Genomic DNA, 21,764 nt, shown 5'->3' on the forward strand with positions numbered 1-21,764 from the left:
ACAGTAGCCTGTGATTTAACAGATTATTTTATCCAATAGATATTTGCTTTGCTGTTGCACAGGTGTATTCATATGCTGAACTTGGCCATGCAATGGAAATAAATCTGGTTATATAATATGTATTTAATAAAAAAAAATAGATGAGATAGATTCCATTTAAGAACTGAATAAAAGAATTTTTATCCCGGATATTAGGAGTTTTCCAAGCTCACAGAATTCTTTTACATCTCACATGTCTCTGTGACAGATAAGTAGATTTCCTTGATGTGCCCTTTATGGAAAGATAGGTGATAGTATAAATATTTTATTATAATAGTCATTATTATAGAAAAAATAATTGGACAGATTTCTTTGACTACAGTTGCTAAAGGTCTTCTCTTCCTTGTATCTCATACTGAATACATTAATTACATTGTTAAATGACATATATGTTACTCATTTCTTGTTATATAATGTCCTTTAAAACACCAAATTAATTAAATGAAAACTATACAAATGTACTAATGAAATGCAAAGACTAATTTATTCATTTTCAAAGTATTTTAAGAAATGGCTATATATTTTAAAATATATTTTAAGAAAGAAAATATGCTTAGCATCTGTTACAATTTGGATATAAAAATCTTCCAAATTATTAATTACTTAATTACTGATCTATTAAAAAAGTTAACTTTTTAAACATTGTACAAGACCTTTATCTTTTACAAATAGACATTGGTGCACATTTACTTATCTGTCCCTGACGCGATCCCCGATCCCGAATGTCCGACGATAATGCACTATGCCACGATTCACTTAGATCATGCGTCCGATTTCCTGCATGTGTTGCTTACCCACTCCAGTCCGCTGGAGTTCACGTTCTTCTTACCGGTGCACGTAAGTGCATGTCTTGTGACACAATTATAAAGTTAAATCCTGCGCTCAGTCCGAATCCGTTGGATCATCTGACAGCCCGACCCCCGATTTCTGTTGCATATAAGCCTCATTATGTTAGATCCAATTCACTCCTACCTTAGTGATTATGCTTTTAATTATTCTCTCTTAAAGAGAACCTGTCACCAGGCTTTACCTCTGTAAACTTCCAGACCCCTCAGGTAGGGTATACAGGTATGGAATGTTATTTTTAGAAATCCCTCTTTTATGTGAAATCTGCACTGTTTACCTTTAATAAATTTACCTAGTGAGGGAAGTATGACTGTTATCAAAGCATTTTCACATGAGTTGAGTCATGTTTAGTGGTTGCAGAGGTAGAGTTACTTCGGAAGCCCCTATCTCCTGTATAGCACCTAGAGACATGTTTTGTGTCAAATTAAGATAAGAATCTTTTTTTTTTTAGATCACAGCAAGCATATGCTGTCATAAGCTGTCAGAAATACAGACAGCTAAAGACATAGTTGGAAATGTTTTAACTCCATGTATGACCAGTTCTGTAGCTCACAGAAGTGTACTCTTAATGGTATCTGAAAGATGACATTCTTATTTTGAATAATGTTAGGCATGAATACAACAGAAGCTAGGGGCATCTACCCCTGCAACCACTAAATTTGACTCCTTTCATGAAATGAAGTTTTCACCTTATTTATATTTTTTGCCAGATATTTTTGGTGCATCTTACTCAAAAAATGTTCCAAATCTTTCCTAGTCTCAGCTGGTGAACCTGGCTGGAAGACACGGGCAACTTTTTTTGCATGAGGGTCAGATTTCCCCACTCATGGTGGCCCGGTTTCACCTGAATTAATCAGAAAAAGAAAACCTTCACGCAAACCAAATGCAAGCATTCTATTATAAAATGCATTATAAAATGCATTATAAATGTATCCGTAGCATTTTTTGAATATTGAAAAGTAGACCCACAAGCTTGTACTTATAGCTTCACAAAGGTTGCTGAAGTGTTTCCAAAATCATCTTTTAAACGTGTCCTAATAAACCTGTAAAGCTCCTGGGGGTTTTACCAGAACCTCTCTGTGTGGCAGCTTCACAGGCTGTTAATGTGTACAAGGAGCACTTGCCCCTCTCACTGTGTGCTGTGCACTGTGTTCTGTGTGCTGTGGTGAAATTACGTGAGGCAGAGGGAGAGGAGAAGTGTTGAGGGAGCACAGATGGTGAGACAGGTAGAGGGAGGGGAGAAGTGCTGGTGGAGCAGAGTCTAACAGCCTTTGAGGCTGCAGAAAAGAGGGGCTATGGTAAAAACCCCAGGAGCCCTTCAGGCTCATTAACATAATTTAAAAAAATGATTTTTAAAGGAAGGATGCCATGTATATTAAATATATGAAGATAACCACTTTGATTATATATTTTCTTTAAAGATGATTGTAGAAATAAATTAAGAAGAAAACAGTAAATTATAGATAATTACTTAAAAAAGCACAATATTGTACATTCACTTTTCAACTATACTGTCAGTTGTGAAACTTGACATTCAATTCCAAAGTGTATCATGCAGTCTTACTTATGGAGTCAGCTGGCTGTGTCTGATAAGAATAAGTCACCCAGTATAGTAGTAGCAGGTGCTGTGTGATTGATTTTCAATCTGCTTGATTCTCAGTGTGCATGCATGGCAGCTTGGAATTATACAAAAGATTTTCTAGAGTAGGCCTGTGACAAAATGACAGCATTATAACACAGCTACATGAATACACTTTTGTCGGGGCAATTTTAAAACAAAATTATTACATATAAATGTATATTTTCTACATTTTGCTGTGTTTATCCTCTTGCCTGCTGTCAACTTTGATCTATCAGGTGATGAATTCTGATAGAACCTGGATATGAAATATGCAGAAAATATGTTTGGCAGCTTTTTAAAATAGATTTTCAGTACAATTATACTAGTTGTACAAATATCTTATTCAAAGTTCACAGATGGCATTTGGTTTGTAATGTAGTATAGTATTTTTACTGGTGGAAGTTGCAGATTGGGGCAGATATTTTTTTTTTAGTCAAGTTACTGTAATAAATAAGAAAATAATTGAAAGAATATACAAAAATGAATAATATATAAAATATATAACCAAAGTTAAATAAAACAAAAGCAATGAATAAAATAAATAACATTTAAAAAATGTAACTTACTAAGGGGAATTTATAAAGCCTTGCCCAACCATTTTCTGGCTTTTCTGGCAGACCACTTTCAGCATGATGGGGCAAGAAGCCGGGTAGGCAAACAGGCAATGGTGTGAACACCCCTACTGGCCGGATTTTCTATTGCCCCTGCCAGAAAACCAATCTACCCTGGTCTAAACAGGTCTGACCTGGTGGAGATCCCATTTGGATTTACTAAGAGACCTGAGGCCTCTTAATAGATTCAGGAAACTGTGCGCCAGTTGGGGAAAATATTAAGACTGGTGTTTGAAAAAAATGATTAACATATGCTTTAACAACGTTAAATAAAGCTAACACAATTAATCAAATAAATAAATATCATTTTAAAAATATAACTTTTTTATGGGAGAGTATAAAGCCTTGTTTACCAGTTTTCTGCGCACTTTGCATGTGTGACGGGGAGCGGCACCGGAAAAGGGGTGGGAATGTAAGCTGTGGAAAAACTGGTGTAGACAATAGCTAAAATCCATGTCAGACATGGTCTAAACAAGTTTGATCTAGTGGAAATACCATCTGAATGTCGTGTGCCAGTCTTAATGAATTTTTCCGCTGAATTTTTTTAGGACTTTAGAACAGATCTGACTATAAAACACACATGTAAGTCGAAGCATTAAAAGGAGAAAACATTATTGTAATTAGACTTCTTATGGGTATGTAGTATCACAGTGCATCTTTCATGTTTCCAGTCACAATACCCCAACATTATTCCTGGCACACTGTCAGTTTTTAGTGAAGTTAAAGCAATAAATTAATAACAAGAAAATAACTTATTTAGGGGAACATATAAAGCCTTGTTCCTGAGTTTTCTGGCCAATTGACCACTTGAAGCATGAGGGGGAGAAGTTCAGGCAAGGTGGGAGGGGGCGCAATCTAACCAGCAGAAAAGCAGGAGAAAAAAATGCAGACGCATAACCACAATTAGACAAGACTAATATTCTGTAAAACTGTCGAGTCATACTTTGCACCATCAATCTCATATTTTTTTGTGTTACAGAGGCCATGCCCCTAAGCCACCCTAGTCTGAAAAGTGTGAGAAAACTGTCTAAAAGCGTTTACATAAACCAGAATGTATTCTTTTCAGAAATGGCTTAGCTATTGCTGCAGATAACTGGAGCTAGAACAATATCTGAACCAAATATAAAATGAATTCATTCTGCACTTAAAACAGCCGTCTTGTCCATGGGCTGAGTTTAGTATTGTAGCTTGGACATTTATTTTATGGAATAATTTTACTTTAGTGAAGCATAACAAGAGTGATTATTGCAGACACAACAAGGGGCATGTGTGCAACTGTTTCTTGGAGATCAAAAAAAAACCAAAAACATAAATGCCTTCCATTGTAGTAATTTTAATTTAACAATTGCTTAACATAAATAAAACATATCTAGACTGAGATTCTATTGTAAATAATAAAACCGATAGCTTTTTTCTTGCTAAGAACAATACAGCTACATTTCTTTTCTATACACTTAAACAGTAAAACCCAAGAATAATTGTCAGTTTTAGCTCCTGAAAATCACAACATTATCAAAAGTACTTACCTGGAAGCAAAAATAGAAAATTACTGAGACTATTTGCATTATTGATTTTTATGATTTGTTTTTAAAGATAAGTTAAACAGACAGGTATTTTCTTAGAGATGCCTTTCCTCCTTGTGATTATTTTTCAGAGTAAATATACAGCAATTGGTAATTAAATTGGCAAAATTTTCATCAAGCAATTCTAACAATATCTGTTAATGCAAGATGTGCTCTTAAAATGTACAGATTAGGCCTAAATCACATTCTTATCCATTAAATAACAGTAAATTGTGTTAAAGAAGAAATCACAAGTCCCCTGCATTGTTCTAAGAATTCACATTTAGCAAGTATAGCTACAGTGCATATATTATCTGCTTTATAAAAGCTGCATTGTTTTATGATTTTTGAATTTTTCATTTGCATTTACAAATTTTGCACCTGCAGGTTTGTTCCAAAAAGCAATCATACAAAGTGGGACAGCTCTCTCCAGCTGGGCAGTGAACTACCAGCCTGCCAAGTATACTAGGTTATTGGCAGATAAAGTGGGTTGTGACATGCTGGATACTATTGACTTGGTCGATTGTCTTCGGGAAAAGGAGTATAAAGAACTCATTCAGCAGTCCATCACACCAGCTACATACCACATTGCCTTTGGACCAGTCATTGATGGTGATGTAATTCCAGATGACCCTCAGATACTCATGGAACAAGGGGAGTTTCTTAACTATGATATTATGCTTGGAGTAAATCAAGGAGAAGGCTTAAAATTTGTGGATGGTATAGTAGATAATGAAGATGGTGTCTCCTTGAGTGACTTTGACTTTTCAGTTTCAAACTTTGTAGACAATTTGTATGGATACCCAGAAGGAAAGGATACACTTCGGGAAACTATAAAGTTTATGTATACAGATTGGGCTGATAAAGAAAATCCAGAAACAAGAAGAAAGACGTTGGTTGCACTTTTTACAGACCACCAATGGGTGGCGCCCGCTGTTGCAACAGCAGATTTACATGCCCGCTATGGTTCTCCAACTTATTTCTATGCATTTTATCACCATTGCCAAAGTGAAATGAAACCATCTTGGGCTGATTCTGCTTATGGTGATGAAGTTCCCTACGTATTTGGCATTCCCATGATTGGTCCTACAGAGCTTTTCAACTGCAACTTTTCAAAGAATGATGTTATGCTCAGTGCTGTTGTTATGACATACTGGACTAACTTCGCCAAAACCGGGTATGTGTGAATATATTTCAACAATCTTTTGATTTATTGGTAGAATAAGAAATGGTATGATGTAAATAAATGTTAAAATTTTATCCAAAATAACAACAATTGACCATAGAACCATCTAGTCATATGACCAAAAAATGCAGGGGTAAATACAGTATATACTGACAGTTGTTTCCAAGAAAATTGGTTTAAATTATCTCCCACAATATTCCAAATGCCCAATAACTTATGGACAATTGGTGATGACTAACTGGTTAGAAAAAATAGATTAGGTTGGAAATTGTGAAGGGGCAAAAGAAAGATGATTTGCACAGAAAATATCCCACAGCATAACAAACTAATTCATGTCCAGTTGTTCCTTTTTTCTAGCTTCCACATCAAACTCCTATCCATTACACGATCACATAGTTACAGTTTTAGCTTAGTTATTTATGTCTATAAGTTATCTGTATAAAATATCAACATCCAAAGGGGAGAGATATTTTTCAATATTGGGAAACCCTATCTACTTTCACCATGCCCAAATGCAACTCTCATGGTACTGCGACATGAGAACTATGCGAAAGATTTAACACCATAATGTCTGGTTTCTTGTATTATTTTTGGAGACTTTTTGCCCACCGGGACAAAAAAAAAAGTCTAAAAAAGTAGTACAAAACAAGGAGGCAGAATTTACCATAAGGTAAATGCTTGTGGTATTGAAACCCTACCTTTACTAAAGGGGTGACCCTGTCAATAGGTTATCTCTGATGATACTCAGGGATTTAATAAATAATGATGTAGAAATAAAGGTATATAAAGGTAGGGTGTTGTATTCTTCCACAGGAAGCAGAGAATGGTCTTCACAAAACATCTGATCAGTATAACATTCAAGCCACAATGACTATGACTGTTCATAGTCTGGTCAAATACTTCTTCTCAGAAAGTAACACTAGAAATAATGTGTGCTGCTCCTATTAAAAGCAATCCATAAGTCCAGAAGAAAAAAAGAAAAAATAAAGACAGTACTCACCAAAATCTTTATGAAGGTTTCTTTGTTGTAGGAAAAAAAACACACTTTTTTTTTACAAAAGTTTCTCTCTAGAGAAATTAAAAGAGTGCTCTTTCACTTCCATCAGCTGAATGGGGCCTGTGCATATCCATTGGCTGGATCATTGTAGCCATAAATCTATTTTAAGGTACAGTAAGTGTGTCATACTCTAACACTTTGAAATGAAATTGTAGCGGATGTGGCTTTTGACATTAGATAAAGCTTTGGTATTGGTTTTTGTTATTGCATTTTTCTAAAGTAAGATTGATGTTGGAGCCCAAAACATGTCATTTATAATGTATCTTATATTATATAATATTTACCTAATGTATGCAAGGCAGGGATGTAGACTATCAGGAGTTAACAAAAATACTGAAAAAAGTTGAAAGATTCCCTTAATAATATCAATCTAGTTCATCATCATCATGATCATCATCTGCTACTGTAAAAGAGAAGCAGCAAAAAGCACTAGATGGCAGCATAGCACATTTTATTTCCCTAGAATGGAAATGTGGGTTGCAATTTTCTTCTCTTCATCATCTGAGCCTGTTTTTACTAATAAATAATCTTGTTTAGTTTCTAGAAATAGTAATGCTTTATTGTTTTCATTGTATCAGTGTACATAGCTCGCAAGTTTTAGATGCTGCCATGCACTTCTATGGGAGATAAGGAGAAAACATAGAGTTGTGCTATTCTCAATCACTGCTGGAAGTCTAGATTTTATTTTTAATTAAACAATATTAAAGGGCCTACATCTGAATCGGACATTCTTTTGTGAGTGTGATAAATATAAATTAAATGGGTAGTGGGTATCTAATAATATCCACAAAATAACAATAATATTAATTATACAAAATTGTATATGTACAGGTGTCCCCTACTTGAGAACACCCAACTTACAGACGACCCCTAGTTACAAACGGACCTCTGGATTTTGGTAATTTGCTGTACTTTAGTCCCAGGATAAAATAAACATCTATAACAGTTATTAATTACAGGTGTCTGTAATTAAGATGTATTGTTAATCCTGATTCTTATGACAACCCAACATTTTTAAAACCCGATAGTCATAAAAAGCAAAAAAATTTTTGCCGGGGGTTTCAATTATAAAGTATACAGTTCCTACTTACATACAAATTCAACTTAAGAATAAAACCTGCAGAACCTATCCTGTATGTAACCCGGGGACTGTCTGTATATTCATTGGTGCTGGTCGTTCCTGTATTTTCTTTCTTTTGGTGCTGCTGGTTAAAAGGTGCCCTCTACTCGTGTGCTAACTATATAAATTAATACGTTGATGAATAAGACTGACATCTACTGATGAAAGATTGATACTACCATTACTGTACGTGTGTTCAATCAGTGTCTCTGGTTACCTTGGGGCTGTTGTGCTGAATAGCGCAGCTGTGCAAAACTCTATACCTCACAGAAAAGTTTCCACAATGGCCTATGGGTCTTTTAATAAAATATAAGAAATTTGTCCACACAATATTTGGGATAAAATACATTGTTTTTTTTTTTAAATGTAACAATAATAATGATGTTTTAAGTTGACTAATGAGTCTCAGTGGGGTCATATAGACCTTTTTTGTAAACTAACTATTAAAATATATAAATCTCCTTTAGCTGCGCTCCAACTACTATAAACCTCTAAAACTGTATATATACATAGGAATTCTCACCTATATACATTGAATCTTTTCTTTTTATCCAGATATCCTGTTACAATCCTTCAGAGTATCCATCGGCATGATGATATTCCCGTATCTTACTCTATTCCGTTTCGGTGCAGTCCCTACCGGCAGTTGCTTCTGGTTGAGAAACAAAAATTTTTAAATTTTTTTTATTGCTTCCTGCTGGAAAGCAGCCGGTTGCTGGTCACAACAATTAACATTTGAAACCAACTAATATGGGTAGTTTTACATTTCATTGGAAGATAAACTGTATATATTGTACCAACTGTTGCCAAAGAACTAGTTCCATAAGATTAGTAGCATCATGTATCTAAACTGCCTATATGTTGGATATAAAGGGGAGAGCTCACTTGACCATTGTATTAAATGCTAAACCGACTCATAACCTCAGCTTCATCGGGGATTGCAGGGTAAATAAACTTGCCTTAGACGGACATAGTTTTATAATGCGGGACCATCACATTTTGAACAGTTTCCATATATTTGTCTAAAAGTGAATTGCATTTAATAGTACACTTCCTTGAAGTTAAAGGGGTTATGCCACAAAACAATTGACTGCAAAAAGTTGTCAAAGAGGTTAAAATATTTCAAAAATCTATTTGTAATGGTTACCTGGAATTAAAGATACCTTTCTATTTGTTATTATGATGCTTGTTCAGCCTCTATTCTGTTCCACACAGAAGCAGATGTGGGAGGGGCCTAGCCAGGCACATTCACAGCACTGACAGCGGCAGTTATTCCACAACTCAGTGCTACAGATCGCTCAGCCTTCAGAGTCTCCTTCCACCTGCTGTGCTCAAATAGTCCCTGCATTACTGATCCAATAGAAGTCCATTTGAAATGTGTCATACGCCCCATGTTAAAAGTGCACTAAAAAAAGTTGATGCAGTCTGTCAAAGCAGTGCAGGGGGCACCAGATTCATGAAGAACGTGCGCCAGAAATCCTGAATCTTGCGCCCCCTGCACACTGTACAGGTCACTGCACATAGTACACATGTACTATGTATTCTCACAGCATCATGGTCGGTCAGGCTGACATGCATGGATGCATAAATAGGTGACAGTTTCTCACATGTTACTGATCTTTAGCGACTTTCCTGCTAGTCAGGGACAGGGGCCCCTTTGCAGGACAGCAGTGTAACATGGAGGGACAGTAAATGGTGGAGAGTACAGGTGGAGGACTACAGGACAGCAGTGTAGCATGGAGGGAGAGTGAATGGTGGAGAGTACAGGAGGAGGACTGCATCAGGAGAGGTCAGAGCTCAGCCTGTTACTTGTGTTATTTCTGCAGCCTCCTGTGTGACCTGACTAATGGTGGAGGGAGGAAGGGCTGCTACATTGCTACAATCCATGGTAGGGGAGGACTCCTCTGTGCAGCAGATAGCCATGTCTGGCTACAGTTACCTTGTATCTGCTGCTGTAGGCTCCTGTGCGACCTGACTAATGGTGGAGGGAGGAAAGGGCTGCTACATTGCTATGATGCATGTTAGGGGAGGACTCCTCTGTACAGCAGATAGTCATGTATGTCTGCAGTTGCCTTGTATCTGCTGCTGGAAGCAACTGTGGAGCAGTGGAAATCACCTCATTCACTGGTGTAGACGGCTGAGCTCTCTGCCCCCTGCCTCACTTCTTATTGGCTGCAGTTTGTCAGGTGATCTCTCAGTGTGGAGAGGAGCTGTGAGCCTGTGGAGTGATCTGTAGTGCAGAGCAGCTGGGGGAATCCCTATGCACAGACTCGGCCAGATCAGCTGTTGCTCAGGACGGGACACAGCTACCACTAGAGGGCGCCAGCAACCAGGACAAAAGGAGTTATCTCAGTAAGGCGGCATATTTTGTAATAAGTGTAAATGGTGAAAAAGTACTTGTCACAATGCATTGGACCCAATTACAGCCATTTGCTATGGTGACACAACCCCTTTAAAGGCCAATGACCCCAACTTAATCCATATCTATCTATCCCTATAATTGAGAGGTGCCTTTTTGCCAAATGTCAATTGCCATAAAGAAGTGTTAGTGCATGCATGTTTGATCTGTATATGTACATTTGCAGTCTATTAGTGTCTTCATTTACTTCCCTGACTTTTTGTATGCTATAAATGTAATTCATTAGTTCAGCCATTTACAGTATATGAGTTTATAATCAGTTTCCACTGTGGCAGTTCATTTCACTCACTAGCTACATATCCAGCAAAACACAACTTTAACCGGCAGGGAATAAACTGAGCACAGGAACTTTATGTGGAGCAGGAACACTGCCTCATGTGGTAGGGGCAGGTCTTTATCAATTGTGCTGAATTCAATCAGCATCCACTAAGTAGACCATTGTTCACACTGCCATATAAAAATGGACCACAGAGAAATTCAGCATCTCCTCAGTCTTAGTGTGAACTGCAAAGGGCACTGACAGTGATATAACGCCCTCCCCGCCAATTTTGCCTTCCTAATTAAGTATCTCAGTATTAGCACCAGGACTGCCAATCATAGTGATATTCATGTTGCTTTGAACATTTACCACAACAATCACCACCGAATTTAATGATAACATTTTTAGGTCCACAGAGCCTATTTGACAGACGTTATCCCATATTGATTTGTATAAATGTCAATTAATATCCAAAATATTCATACATCATTCTTCCAAACTACTTATCCAACCTCCATTAAAAGATCTTTCATTTAACACATTTTTGGCTAAATCCCATTTTTTGTCCATTTGCTGACATGTAGAAAATATATGTAGAAGTATAATATATGAATGTAGTCATGAGAAAAAGATATTAACCCCTTTAGAACGCAGGGTATTTTCGCTCATTTCTGGCTCTCCATCTTCAAAAATCCATAACTTTTTCATTTTTCTGTGTACAGAGCTGTGTGAGAGCTTATTCCCATGATTATTTATTATTCCCTGCCATGTAGTGGGAAGCAGTAAAAAATTCCATATGTTGAAAAATTGAAAAAAAAACAACGCAGGTACGCGTTCTTGTGGGCTCAGTTTTTACGACTTTCAATCTGCGCTCAAAATAACAAATCTACTTTATTCTTTGGTTCGGCATGACCGCGGTGATACCAAATTTATACAGGTTTTATTGCGTTTTAATACATTTTCGAAAATTAAACGAATGTGTACAAAAAAGAAAAAAAAATTTTGCCATCTTCTGACGCTAATAACTTTTTCATACTTTGGTATACTGAGCTGCGGGAGATGTCATTATTTGCAAAATGAGTGGACGTTTTCATTGCTACCATTTTGAGGACTGTGTGACATTTTGATAATTTTTTATTACATTTTTTATGTCATGTAAAAAGGTGTAAAAGTCGCGTTTCGGACATTTGGGCGCCATTCTGGAGGTCACCGTCGTCAATAACCATTTTTATATTTTGATAGACGTTCGGGGGAGCGACGATCGGAGGTAAGATGGCGGCGCCCATGTGCCGCCATGCTTCCAGTGCCGCCGGAGACTTTGCCAAAAGAAAAGGCGGATATATCCGCCACGGAGCCTGAAGGGGTTAAACCATCCTTGAATAATATGGTGTGAGTGCATACAAACACATATGACCTTTGAAGGTATTTTTAAATACAACCTCAGATTAACATTAACACATAATAAATGACCCTTAGATTTTGCTTAAGTACCACAAATACAATGGGGCAGATTTATCAAGTGTCTGAAAGTCAGAATATTTCTAGTTGCCCATGGCAACCAATCACAGCTCCCCTTTAAAATATTCATGAACACTGGTAAAATGAAAGCTGAGCTGTGATTGGTTGCCACGGGCAACTGGAAATATTCTGACTTTCAGACACTTGATAAATCTGCCCCAAGAAGTTCAAATGCAGAAACAATGTGTGAAAAATTAGGAATGCATTTTTTGATTCCATAGACTTTGGTTGGTAAGTAGCTATTCATTGCTGTTTCATTGTTCATCATCAAGTGTGACCTCCACTACCGGAGTCTGTTCCTTCTGAAATAGATATACTGGTTTGGTTTTAAACCCTCATCATGTCATTAGGTTCTTGAAGGTCATACTTAATGTCAAAGAAGCTGCCTTACAAGGGAGCTAAAAGAGCCTTGGTTTTCCTTATCCCATCCTGGAAAACTTTGCATATTTTCAAAGAATCCCCTAATGGAGCATCCATGGCTATAAGACTCACACACCTACACAAGGGCCTTAATTGGCAATCTCTGTAAGGAGACCTCTTACTTCCTGATCCTAGTCACAAGCCTCTAAACCCAAAGTCAAAACATGCAATGCAAAAAATTGTAAAACCAACTTCTTCTCATCATTGTAGATGAGTGGGTTTCTGTTTCCATTGTTAAAAGCAGGTTATTTTTTTTCTCTTAACCAAGTTTTTTAGAAAAGAGCCTAAATATGTTTTATCGTTTTGTTTTTTTGCGTAACATGGATATTGTTGTTAAAACTTTGTTTAGCTTTTTGCACTAGGCTTTGCAAAGTCTCACAGTCATTACTGAGTGCAGCCCTGTTAACTTATAATTACCGAGCCTTATTGTTGTAGCCAGGTTTGAGTATTAGCAAAATTATTGCTCTTAGCCATTAAAGGATAATTAATATTAAAGTACACAGAACCAATAAATGAAAAGGAACTTTTATGTTGATAATGGCTGAATACAAGATAGATGATTGTCAAGCTGTGCCTGTGTACTAACCTTCAAACTGCATCATATTTTTAGCAGCCCATTTTAGCCTTTCTACCCACATACACTAGTGTTTTAACCTTGTAATTTTAGCATTGAATTAAAAATAAGGACACACTTAATGGTGCCAGTGGGGACATTTTTTTCTCAATAAAGGACTGAATGTCTGCTTTACAAATTGAAAATGCTTCTCTTCTGTAACGTGGAGTACTGACTACAGCATTGGAAGAATTATTTCATGACATGCTGAATGAAAAGGGAAATACAATAAAGAAACTTTATTTTCAATTTATCATAAGTATGGAAAGCACCAATAAAAAGAACCAAAACTTTAAATATATATATTTTTATCTCTTCATTTAATAAAGAGATGTATAACATAAAGATTCTCATTTTTCCTATCTGGCATATGGACCTCATACCTGGGTCTCCCATCTATAGGTTTAGCCAGAAAGGGAACAATACTTATAAAGTGTCTCTTGACTTTGTAGAAGGTTTTTTTGTTTTTTCATAATATATTTTTATGAAAAATGTTTATATTTTACAAAAGATGTGAACTAGTTGTTGATCTAGCAGACTTGTACAGAGATCAGAGGCACAAAAAACAAAAATAAAAACAAACTAATACCTTATATACTCGAGTATAAGCCTAGTTTTTCAGCACAAAAAAATGTGCTGAAAACCCAAACTCGGCTTATACTCGAGTAAAAAATATATAGGTTTTACAAGGTTTTTGTTGTAAAATTAGGGGCCTCGGCTTATACTTGGGTCGGCTTTTACTCGAGTATATACGGTAATTAATAACAAAAAATAAAAGTCATGGGTGATTATGAGTAACATGACGTAGTTAGTAATGATCAGGGTCATGCTGGATTTAGTGGACACGTTACAATAAAAAGAGACTGGAATAATAGAATAAAATCTACATTTCTCTAGAGACCCATATTTTAAATTTAGAACTTTCCCAGTTATCACCCTGATACTTTTTGTAAGAGGGATGGAGGAGGATACTTGATGAAGAGTACTTAAAAGAAATCTGCCATAAAAATCAAGCCTGATAAACCAGGGACACTTAATCATATATCCAGACACTGTGACTGTGCTATTCTTCTTATATTTGTGATCCACGGCCCCTTCCTTTTTAAATAAACTTTTAAAATTATACTACCCTATAAAACCCTAGCCCCTTTGTGATCTGGCTTTACAGGCTGTTACATTATCTCATCTCCCCCTGTGTCCTAAGCACTGAGAATACAGCAAAAGTGCTCCCTGCACAAGTGAAGTTTGAGGGGTGATTGGTTTTGGTAAGGTAATAATAGTTGCTTCTAACATTTCGGGGGCAGGGAACCTATTGACACGGCCTTATTGAATGTTAAAACAAGATATGGGGTGAAAAGGTGGTGATATGTCATAAGGTATTCATTGGAAAAACGTTTGGGACCAGAGGATTTGTATAATTTTTATTTTAGCGTATGTAATTTCCTAACTTGTCAATCGCCCACTGAGTGGGTTGTATGGTGGCAGAATTTGTTATAAATTAAAGAGCAAAAGGCTTTAAATAAATTTGCCATTTTCAAAGGGTGAGTTTCCTTGAGGAAAGCGTAATCCTGGATAAATAGAAATGGTATTCTGTACTTTACTTTTATGGGTGTGATTCGATTAGCCATTAGTCTGCTTGGTTTGTTATGTGTGATAGGAGACTTTAGGTCATGGTTTTGTTGTACTCTGAAAGTAATGCAGCTTTAAGGGTTTGACAGAGCATATTAAAATCATTAGTATCATGCCCTTCTGAATTTGGCTTATTTTCTTCATAGTTTTTTCAAGAATCTAATTTGGAAAGAGTTTACTGCATTTACAGTATATTGGTGGGACCAAATTGATGTGCATACAAGGGAAACATACCTACCAAAGTGGAACCCATTTATTTTTATTTTTATGAATACAGTATTATTTTATTGGCTGATAAATTATATGTATTTTCCCCTCTTTAGTGCTCTTTGGTGTTAGGCTAAAGCCTTCCCTTGTGAAAACAGCAGATTGTTATGTTTTTCACAGGGTTGTCAGGTATTCATTTTTTGACTATGAGCCCTTGGGTAATAAAAGTAACAAATGTTGTATACTGTCCATTTTACTCTGTAGTGGGTATGCTCACTGTTGACGCTATATTGCCATTGAGCCTTGGTATACAAGCAGAGGTTTTTGGTGACAGGATACATCTGTTTATTATTTTCATACAGTTTCAAATGAACAACATCAATATTACAAGTTGAACTTTATTTCATCAATATTTATTGCTTTAGGATCTTCTGGTTGTTACACTGTTGTGCAGGATTGGTTTACCAGGCTGCAGTAGTGAAATCATGTAGACAACATCTGTTCACTGCGGCCAGTTTTTATTGCTACGGTCCACACTACTTGACAATTACAACAAGTGACTACTTGAGGCTGCAGTGGTTATAAGCCATCAATCTGAAGTCATTGCTTTAACCAGTTTAACAAATTTTGCTCAACAGACAGGGGTGTACCAAGCCTGTCTGCTGCCTGAGGCGAGCCATAGAGATACGCCCCCCCCCATATATGTAATATATCAGGGAATGTCAGGACCAGATCCATCATATTGGTTTGGTGTAAAATAAAGAAATGCAAAATGCATACAGCGTGCCGCCATATAGTATAAGATAGATAAAGCGCATCGTACCACCATGCAGTGTAAAATGCATACAGCGTACCACCATGTAGTATATAATGCATACAGCATACTGCCATGTAGTATAAAATGCATACAGCATACCGCCATGTAGTATATAATGCATACAGTGTACTGCCATGTAGTATAAAATGCATACAGCGTATCGCCATGTAGTATAAAATGCATATAGCGTACTGCCATGTAGTATAAGATAGATACAGCGTGCCGCCATGAAGTATAGAATAGATAGAGTACCGCCATGTAGTATAAAATGCATACAGCGGGAGGCCATGTAGCATAAACTGCATACAGAGTACCGCCATGTAGTATAAAATGTATACAGCATGCCGCCATGTAGAATAAAATGCATACAGCGTGCCACCATGTAGTAAAAAATGCATACAGCGTGCCGCCATGTAGAATAAAATGCATACAGCGTGCCACCATGTAGTATAAAATGCATACAGCGTGCCGCCATGTAGAATATGATAGTTACAGCATACCGCCATGTAGTATAAAATGCATACAGCATGCCATCATGTAGAATAAAATGCATACAGCCTGACGCCATGTAGTATAAAATGCATACAGCATGCCACCATGTAGAATAAAATGCATACAGAATGCCACCATGTAGAATAAAATGCATACAGCATACCACCATGTAGTATAAAATGCATACAGCATGCCACCATGTAGAATAAAATGCATACAGTGTCCCCCCCATTTAGTATAAAATGCATACAGCGTGCCACCATGTAGTGCAAAATAGAAGTTCTGATAAATATTACAAATACAGCATATACATACAAGATATATACACATACACAAACAGCCGATACAGCATATACACACACTGCACATACATATAGCAAATATACACACATATACATCATATATAAATATATATACACACACACGCATATACACACACACGCATATACACACACACACATATACACACACAAGCATAAACATATACACACACATACATATATACACACACACACATACATACACCCATACATACATATATATCCAAACATATATATATATATATATATATATATATATATATATATATATATATACACATACAAAGATAAAATACCATTACCCTTCTTTTATGGTCTCGGGGGTCTTGGCAAGTTATGCCTTGTCCGGTTTCAGGCCGGGAGCGAGGGTTGGGGGGGGGGGGTCGGGACCGCGGGAGCGGGGGAGGGGGGGTCGGAGCCGGGAGCCAGCAGCGAGGGTTTGGGAAGGGGGGTTGAGAGCCGGGACCGCGGGAGAGGGGTCGAAGTCGGGAGTTTTGTTTGGGGGGAGTGGAGCCGAGACCGCGGGAGCGGAGTCGGAGCCCGGAGCTTAGGTTGGGTGGAGTGGAGCAGGGACCGTGGGAGCGAGAGCAGTGGGGTAGCGGCGGAGTGTGGGGGGTGGGAGCGGAGGTATACGGGGAGCAGAGGTATGCGGGGGCGGGAGTGTCGGCCAGCGGCCAGAAGGGGGCAGGCGCACAGTGCTGGCGGGGAGCACGGTCCGGATGGAGGGCAGCAACATGGTCCTATCCGCCGGCAGCCGGGGTCAGGCACACGGTGCCAGCGGCAGCGGGGAACTCCGTGTCGGCTAGCGGGAGTGGGAGCACAGTGCTGCCCCCTCGTTGAGCAGGAGGCACGCCGCCTGAGGCGAGATGCTCAACTCGCCTCATGGCAGGTGAGCCCCTGTCAACAGAATATAATCAGCAGTTCTAAATAATTACATTTAATTACTCATCTAATGGTTTAAGAATTCTAGAATACTTGAATGATAACTCTTATATTTTATACTTCCATTCTGTATATCTTTTCTATGGGAGCTAAAATGACCCAGCCAAAAAGTAAAGAAAATTCTGTGATTAGACAGCTGAAATGCAATGCATTTATATAAGTGCTATAATAAAAAGTTCAGATGTACTATTCCATTTTATATAATACATGCTATATAGTAATAGACATGTAGAATTATTTTTAATGTTTATAATGGACTGTTTATATTTTATGGTAGCTCCATAGAGACACATTAAATTAATTCATTTGTCACATGATACCATGACAGCTAAACATTTAGTGACATGTGTATCTAAGCATGTCAACTATATAACAATATGTAGCAAGTATTAATATAAATATTAAATATAGGGCCGTAGAGGTATAAAAATAACAAACCTCATACACACCTGTTTCCAGAGCTCCGGTTCACCATAACTACCGGCCTCTGTATACAGCAACAGTCACAGACTGAAATGAATTCATTGCTTTTAGCTCTAGACATCTAGAGTAAATTATATGCCACAAAGCCAGTTTAAATATTATTTTTATCCGCACGTCTCATGGATATAGACTGACATCTTGTCTCAAAATGACCTTTGGTGGTTTAAAAAAAACAAGACTAAGAACAGTTATTTTACTGATTTTCTGTTAGAAATGTCACATGCATCAACAAAAGAGAAATAAACTTATCATTAATAAGGGGGTAGATAATGTTAGAGTTGGAGTATAAGTTTGGTATCTATGAAAATTATAAGAATGCTTCCATAACCTGAGGTGTGTCTGTATTTGTCACGTCTGTGTCTGCTGTCTCCTCTATCCGTACTGATAAGATTAGGAGACACTGAGTTTTTCATCATCCTGCAGTCTGAACTAGGTTCTATTGATGTCTGCTACACCCCTAACTGATTCTGTCTTGCAAGAGTTAACACTGTGGACCTGTAATTGCTTGCTCCTTCCACCTGTGGCAGGGCCTCGGTTCCCTATAAGTGTCCAGTTTAGCCTTGACTCCTTGCTGGTCAAACTGCTAACTTGCTGTATTCTCTAGCTCTCTTGTATTCTCTGATTTTTGGTTTCTGATTTCTTGCCTGTGTATTGACTAGTCTATTTGGATTGTGATTTGGTTATTGTTATCCCCCGCTGTTGCTGAATCAGATTGTATACCTCGCCTTATTGTGTTTGTTTCTCTGTATTGTTACGTGTTCACACCTTACCCAGAGAGGGGACGTCGCCCAGTTATTGGCCTCCGTTTAGGGGGGACTCAATAAGTAGGTAGGGACAGATTGGGGGTCTCAGGGTCAGGGCTCACTGTCCTCGTATTGCTAAAGGTTATTTTGGTAAAACAGTAGATTTGCAATGCAGTAACTGTTAGGTGGTGAATGTTGTATTTCACTGCCTTTGATTTTGTAATAGAAAGTGTTATATACCAAGAACAAACTATTGTTACATTTACACTGAAACAATGATATATGGAATCCTCGTTAGTAATTTATACCTTGCAAATCTCAAATTGAATTCCCATAATTAATTAATAGTTATTTATGTTTTTAAAGGACTTTTTTGAAGTTCTCTCCAATCTCCATGAATGCTAAATAAATTATTGCACACTATGCTATTATATAATTTACCCTCTAACCCATAAATGAGCTTCACAGGAATAGAACAGTGTAGGCAGTGATCTTAGGTGGATGGCAATCACTGGAAGAACTATAGCTGTTTAAGATTCCTGTTGTTAGGACTAACTTCGTTTTTCATAACCAACTGCCTCTACACATATTAGTCACATAGTCTTTTTTTATTTGTTTATAAATAATCAATTTTTCTTTAAAGTGATTTATTAAAAAATAATTAGTATAAAGGGTTTGTAAATAATACTATACATAATACATGTATACTATATACTAATCGGTTTATGCTAATGTTTTATAAGTGACTGTGCCAAACTGCAGAATACATACATACTTCTTGGTCCTATAATGCAAATATATATATATATATATATATATATATATATATATATATATATATATGCAAAGACATCTGCCAAATATTAGAAAGGTGAAAAAAAACTTATTGGTCAAAAATTTCCCTGTAGAATGTTTTTGTTTAAACCCCTTCCTGCAGACACCCTTTCTCCTTTCTATATTTCTGTTATTTACTCCCCAGCCTTCAAATTTTATATTTTTTTTATTTTGCTGTGTATAGAGCTATATGAGGGGTTGTTTTCCAAGTAACACATTATACTGCCTAGTGTTATTATTTACCATTCCATGCACTGCATGAAATGCAGTGAAATTGACAAAAACATATTTTTAAAAGTTTTTTAGACCCCCTAGGGTAACAAAGCTTAATTTTGCCAATGATGTTCAACTTTACATAGTCAGCACTGTTTACACAGTTAGTTACACTAATGATTAGAATGACATGCTATGTTATCAAGTTATCTATATATCAAGTTAACACTATCTTACTACTTGGTATACCCTTGAGGGATATTTAAGAATTTAAATTTCAAGTGCATCTCAAGTTTCAAAAACCATTTCAGTAATCTGTTGTCCAGTGTGTGTTCACGTAGAATATTGTTGCTTATGGCCATTATGTGACTTAAGGGGGTGTGGCTAATTCATTACATGAGTTGTCCTTATAGATAGCTCTTGAATGTTACTGATAGCTCCTGCAGTCCATCTACTTTCTTTTATACAGTATGCAGACCTTCCATGCTTCTTTGTTTACATCTTTGAGCTCTGCTTAATAAGTGGAGCCTGCAGAAGGAGAGTATGACTGATCCATCTCCCTCCCTCTTCCTGTCTTTGTCAGTATGGCTGGACTGAGAGAAGAAAGAGAGAGGGTGACGCCACATGGATGTTCTTGAGCAGAAACAGAGACAGCAGCTGTGTATGTATGCAGAGGACATTATACTAAGAACAGGGAAAGGCTGCAGCTTTCAAAGTAGTTAAAGACACAGGTACATAGACATGCAGAAACATACTTGTCGAATAGAAGAGATGTATTAAAAAGTGGCCAACTCCTTTAATATTTAAATCTTATTACTACTCCTCTCTATATGTCAAACTGCAGTGCACACTCAGGCTGACAGATGGACATTTTATTGGTTTTATTCCTAGCTTCCTGCCCTCTGCTGAGGGCTTCACATACATTAGAAAATATGTGCCTTTTTGCTAGCAAGTTCAACTCCAGAAGAGATTTCAGACCAAACAAGCAAGTTAGGGACCGTAGTGGACTATAATATAAGGCAGTTTGAGTGACAGCCCATGGCCACTCGAATCACCCACCACATTTTATACTGAGAAGGTCTTTTACCCATGAAATCATTGTACATCTGTTCCTGTTTTCAATATACAAGAGTAATTGGGGAATAAGAAACTTTGGTTAGTTAAAGGGTAGTTCCAATTCAGAAAACAAATGTTATTGTATATTGCATACTGAAAAGTTATGTAGTTTTCTTGAATCAATTCATCATGATTTTCTAGATCTCTGCTTGTTGTCATTCTATAGAATGCTCCTATGTTTACTTTCAAACACACACACATATATATATATATATATATATATATATATATATATATATATATATATATATATTACTTTTAAAATGTGAAGACATATTTTTTATGAAGGCCATAATATATGGTATAAGATAACCAAGATGACAAATTATTGTAATAAGTATTACAAATATAAGGTCTTCATATATAGCACATTTTAATACTGACAACATGGATGCCTAGGAGGACCCTTCTTCCTTTAGGATTCTTCTCTTTTAGGTTGTCAAGATTTTTCCCTGCTGGATCGAGAAAATAATAGGACATTATTTACTTGTTTCCTTTTTTAATAAATACTTTGCTTATTTAAGTAGAGTTATATTTAAAACTAGCTGTAGCTCCTGGCATTACCTGGGATAGTAAATAATTGCTCTTAGCTATAACAAAATAGAATGGGTTATTAAAAATTTTTTTATATGTCTCTACCTCTCTCTATCTCTCTCTGACTGACTGTCTCTGTCTGTGTCTATCTGTCTCTGACTCT

General features: G+C 36.9%; 1 protein-coding gene across 3 annotated transcripts in view; it reads left to right on the forward strand.

Moving 5' to 3' along the window:
* Nucleotides 1-21,764, forward strand: part of NLGN4X (neuroligin 4 X-linked) — a 171,013-nt gene that overhangs the window by 141,510 nt on the left and 7,739 nt on the right. For all 3 annotated transcript variants that reach the window (XM_072137859.1, XM_072137861.1, XM_072137860.1), the window contains one exon: nt 5,067-5,856. In XM_072137859.1, coding sequence (XP_071993960.1) covers nt 5,067-5,856 — 790 coding nt within the window. The remainder of the gene's footprint in view (nt 1-5,066; nt 5,857-21,764) is intronic.

Source organism: Engystomops pustulosus, chromosome 2 (genome assembly GCF_040894005.1).
Source record: "Engystomops pustulosus chromosome 2, aEngPut4.maternal, whole genome shotgun sequence".
Taxonomy (NCBI): domain Eukaryota; kingdom Metazoa; phylum Chordata; class Amphibia; order Anura; family Leptodactylidae; genus Engystomops; species Engystomops pustulosus.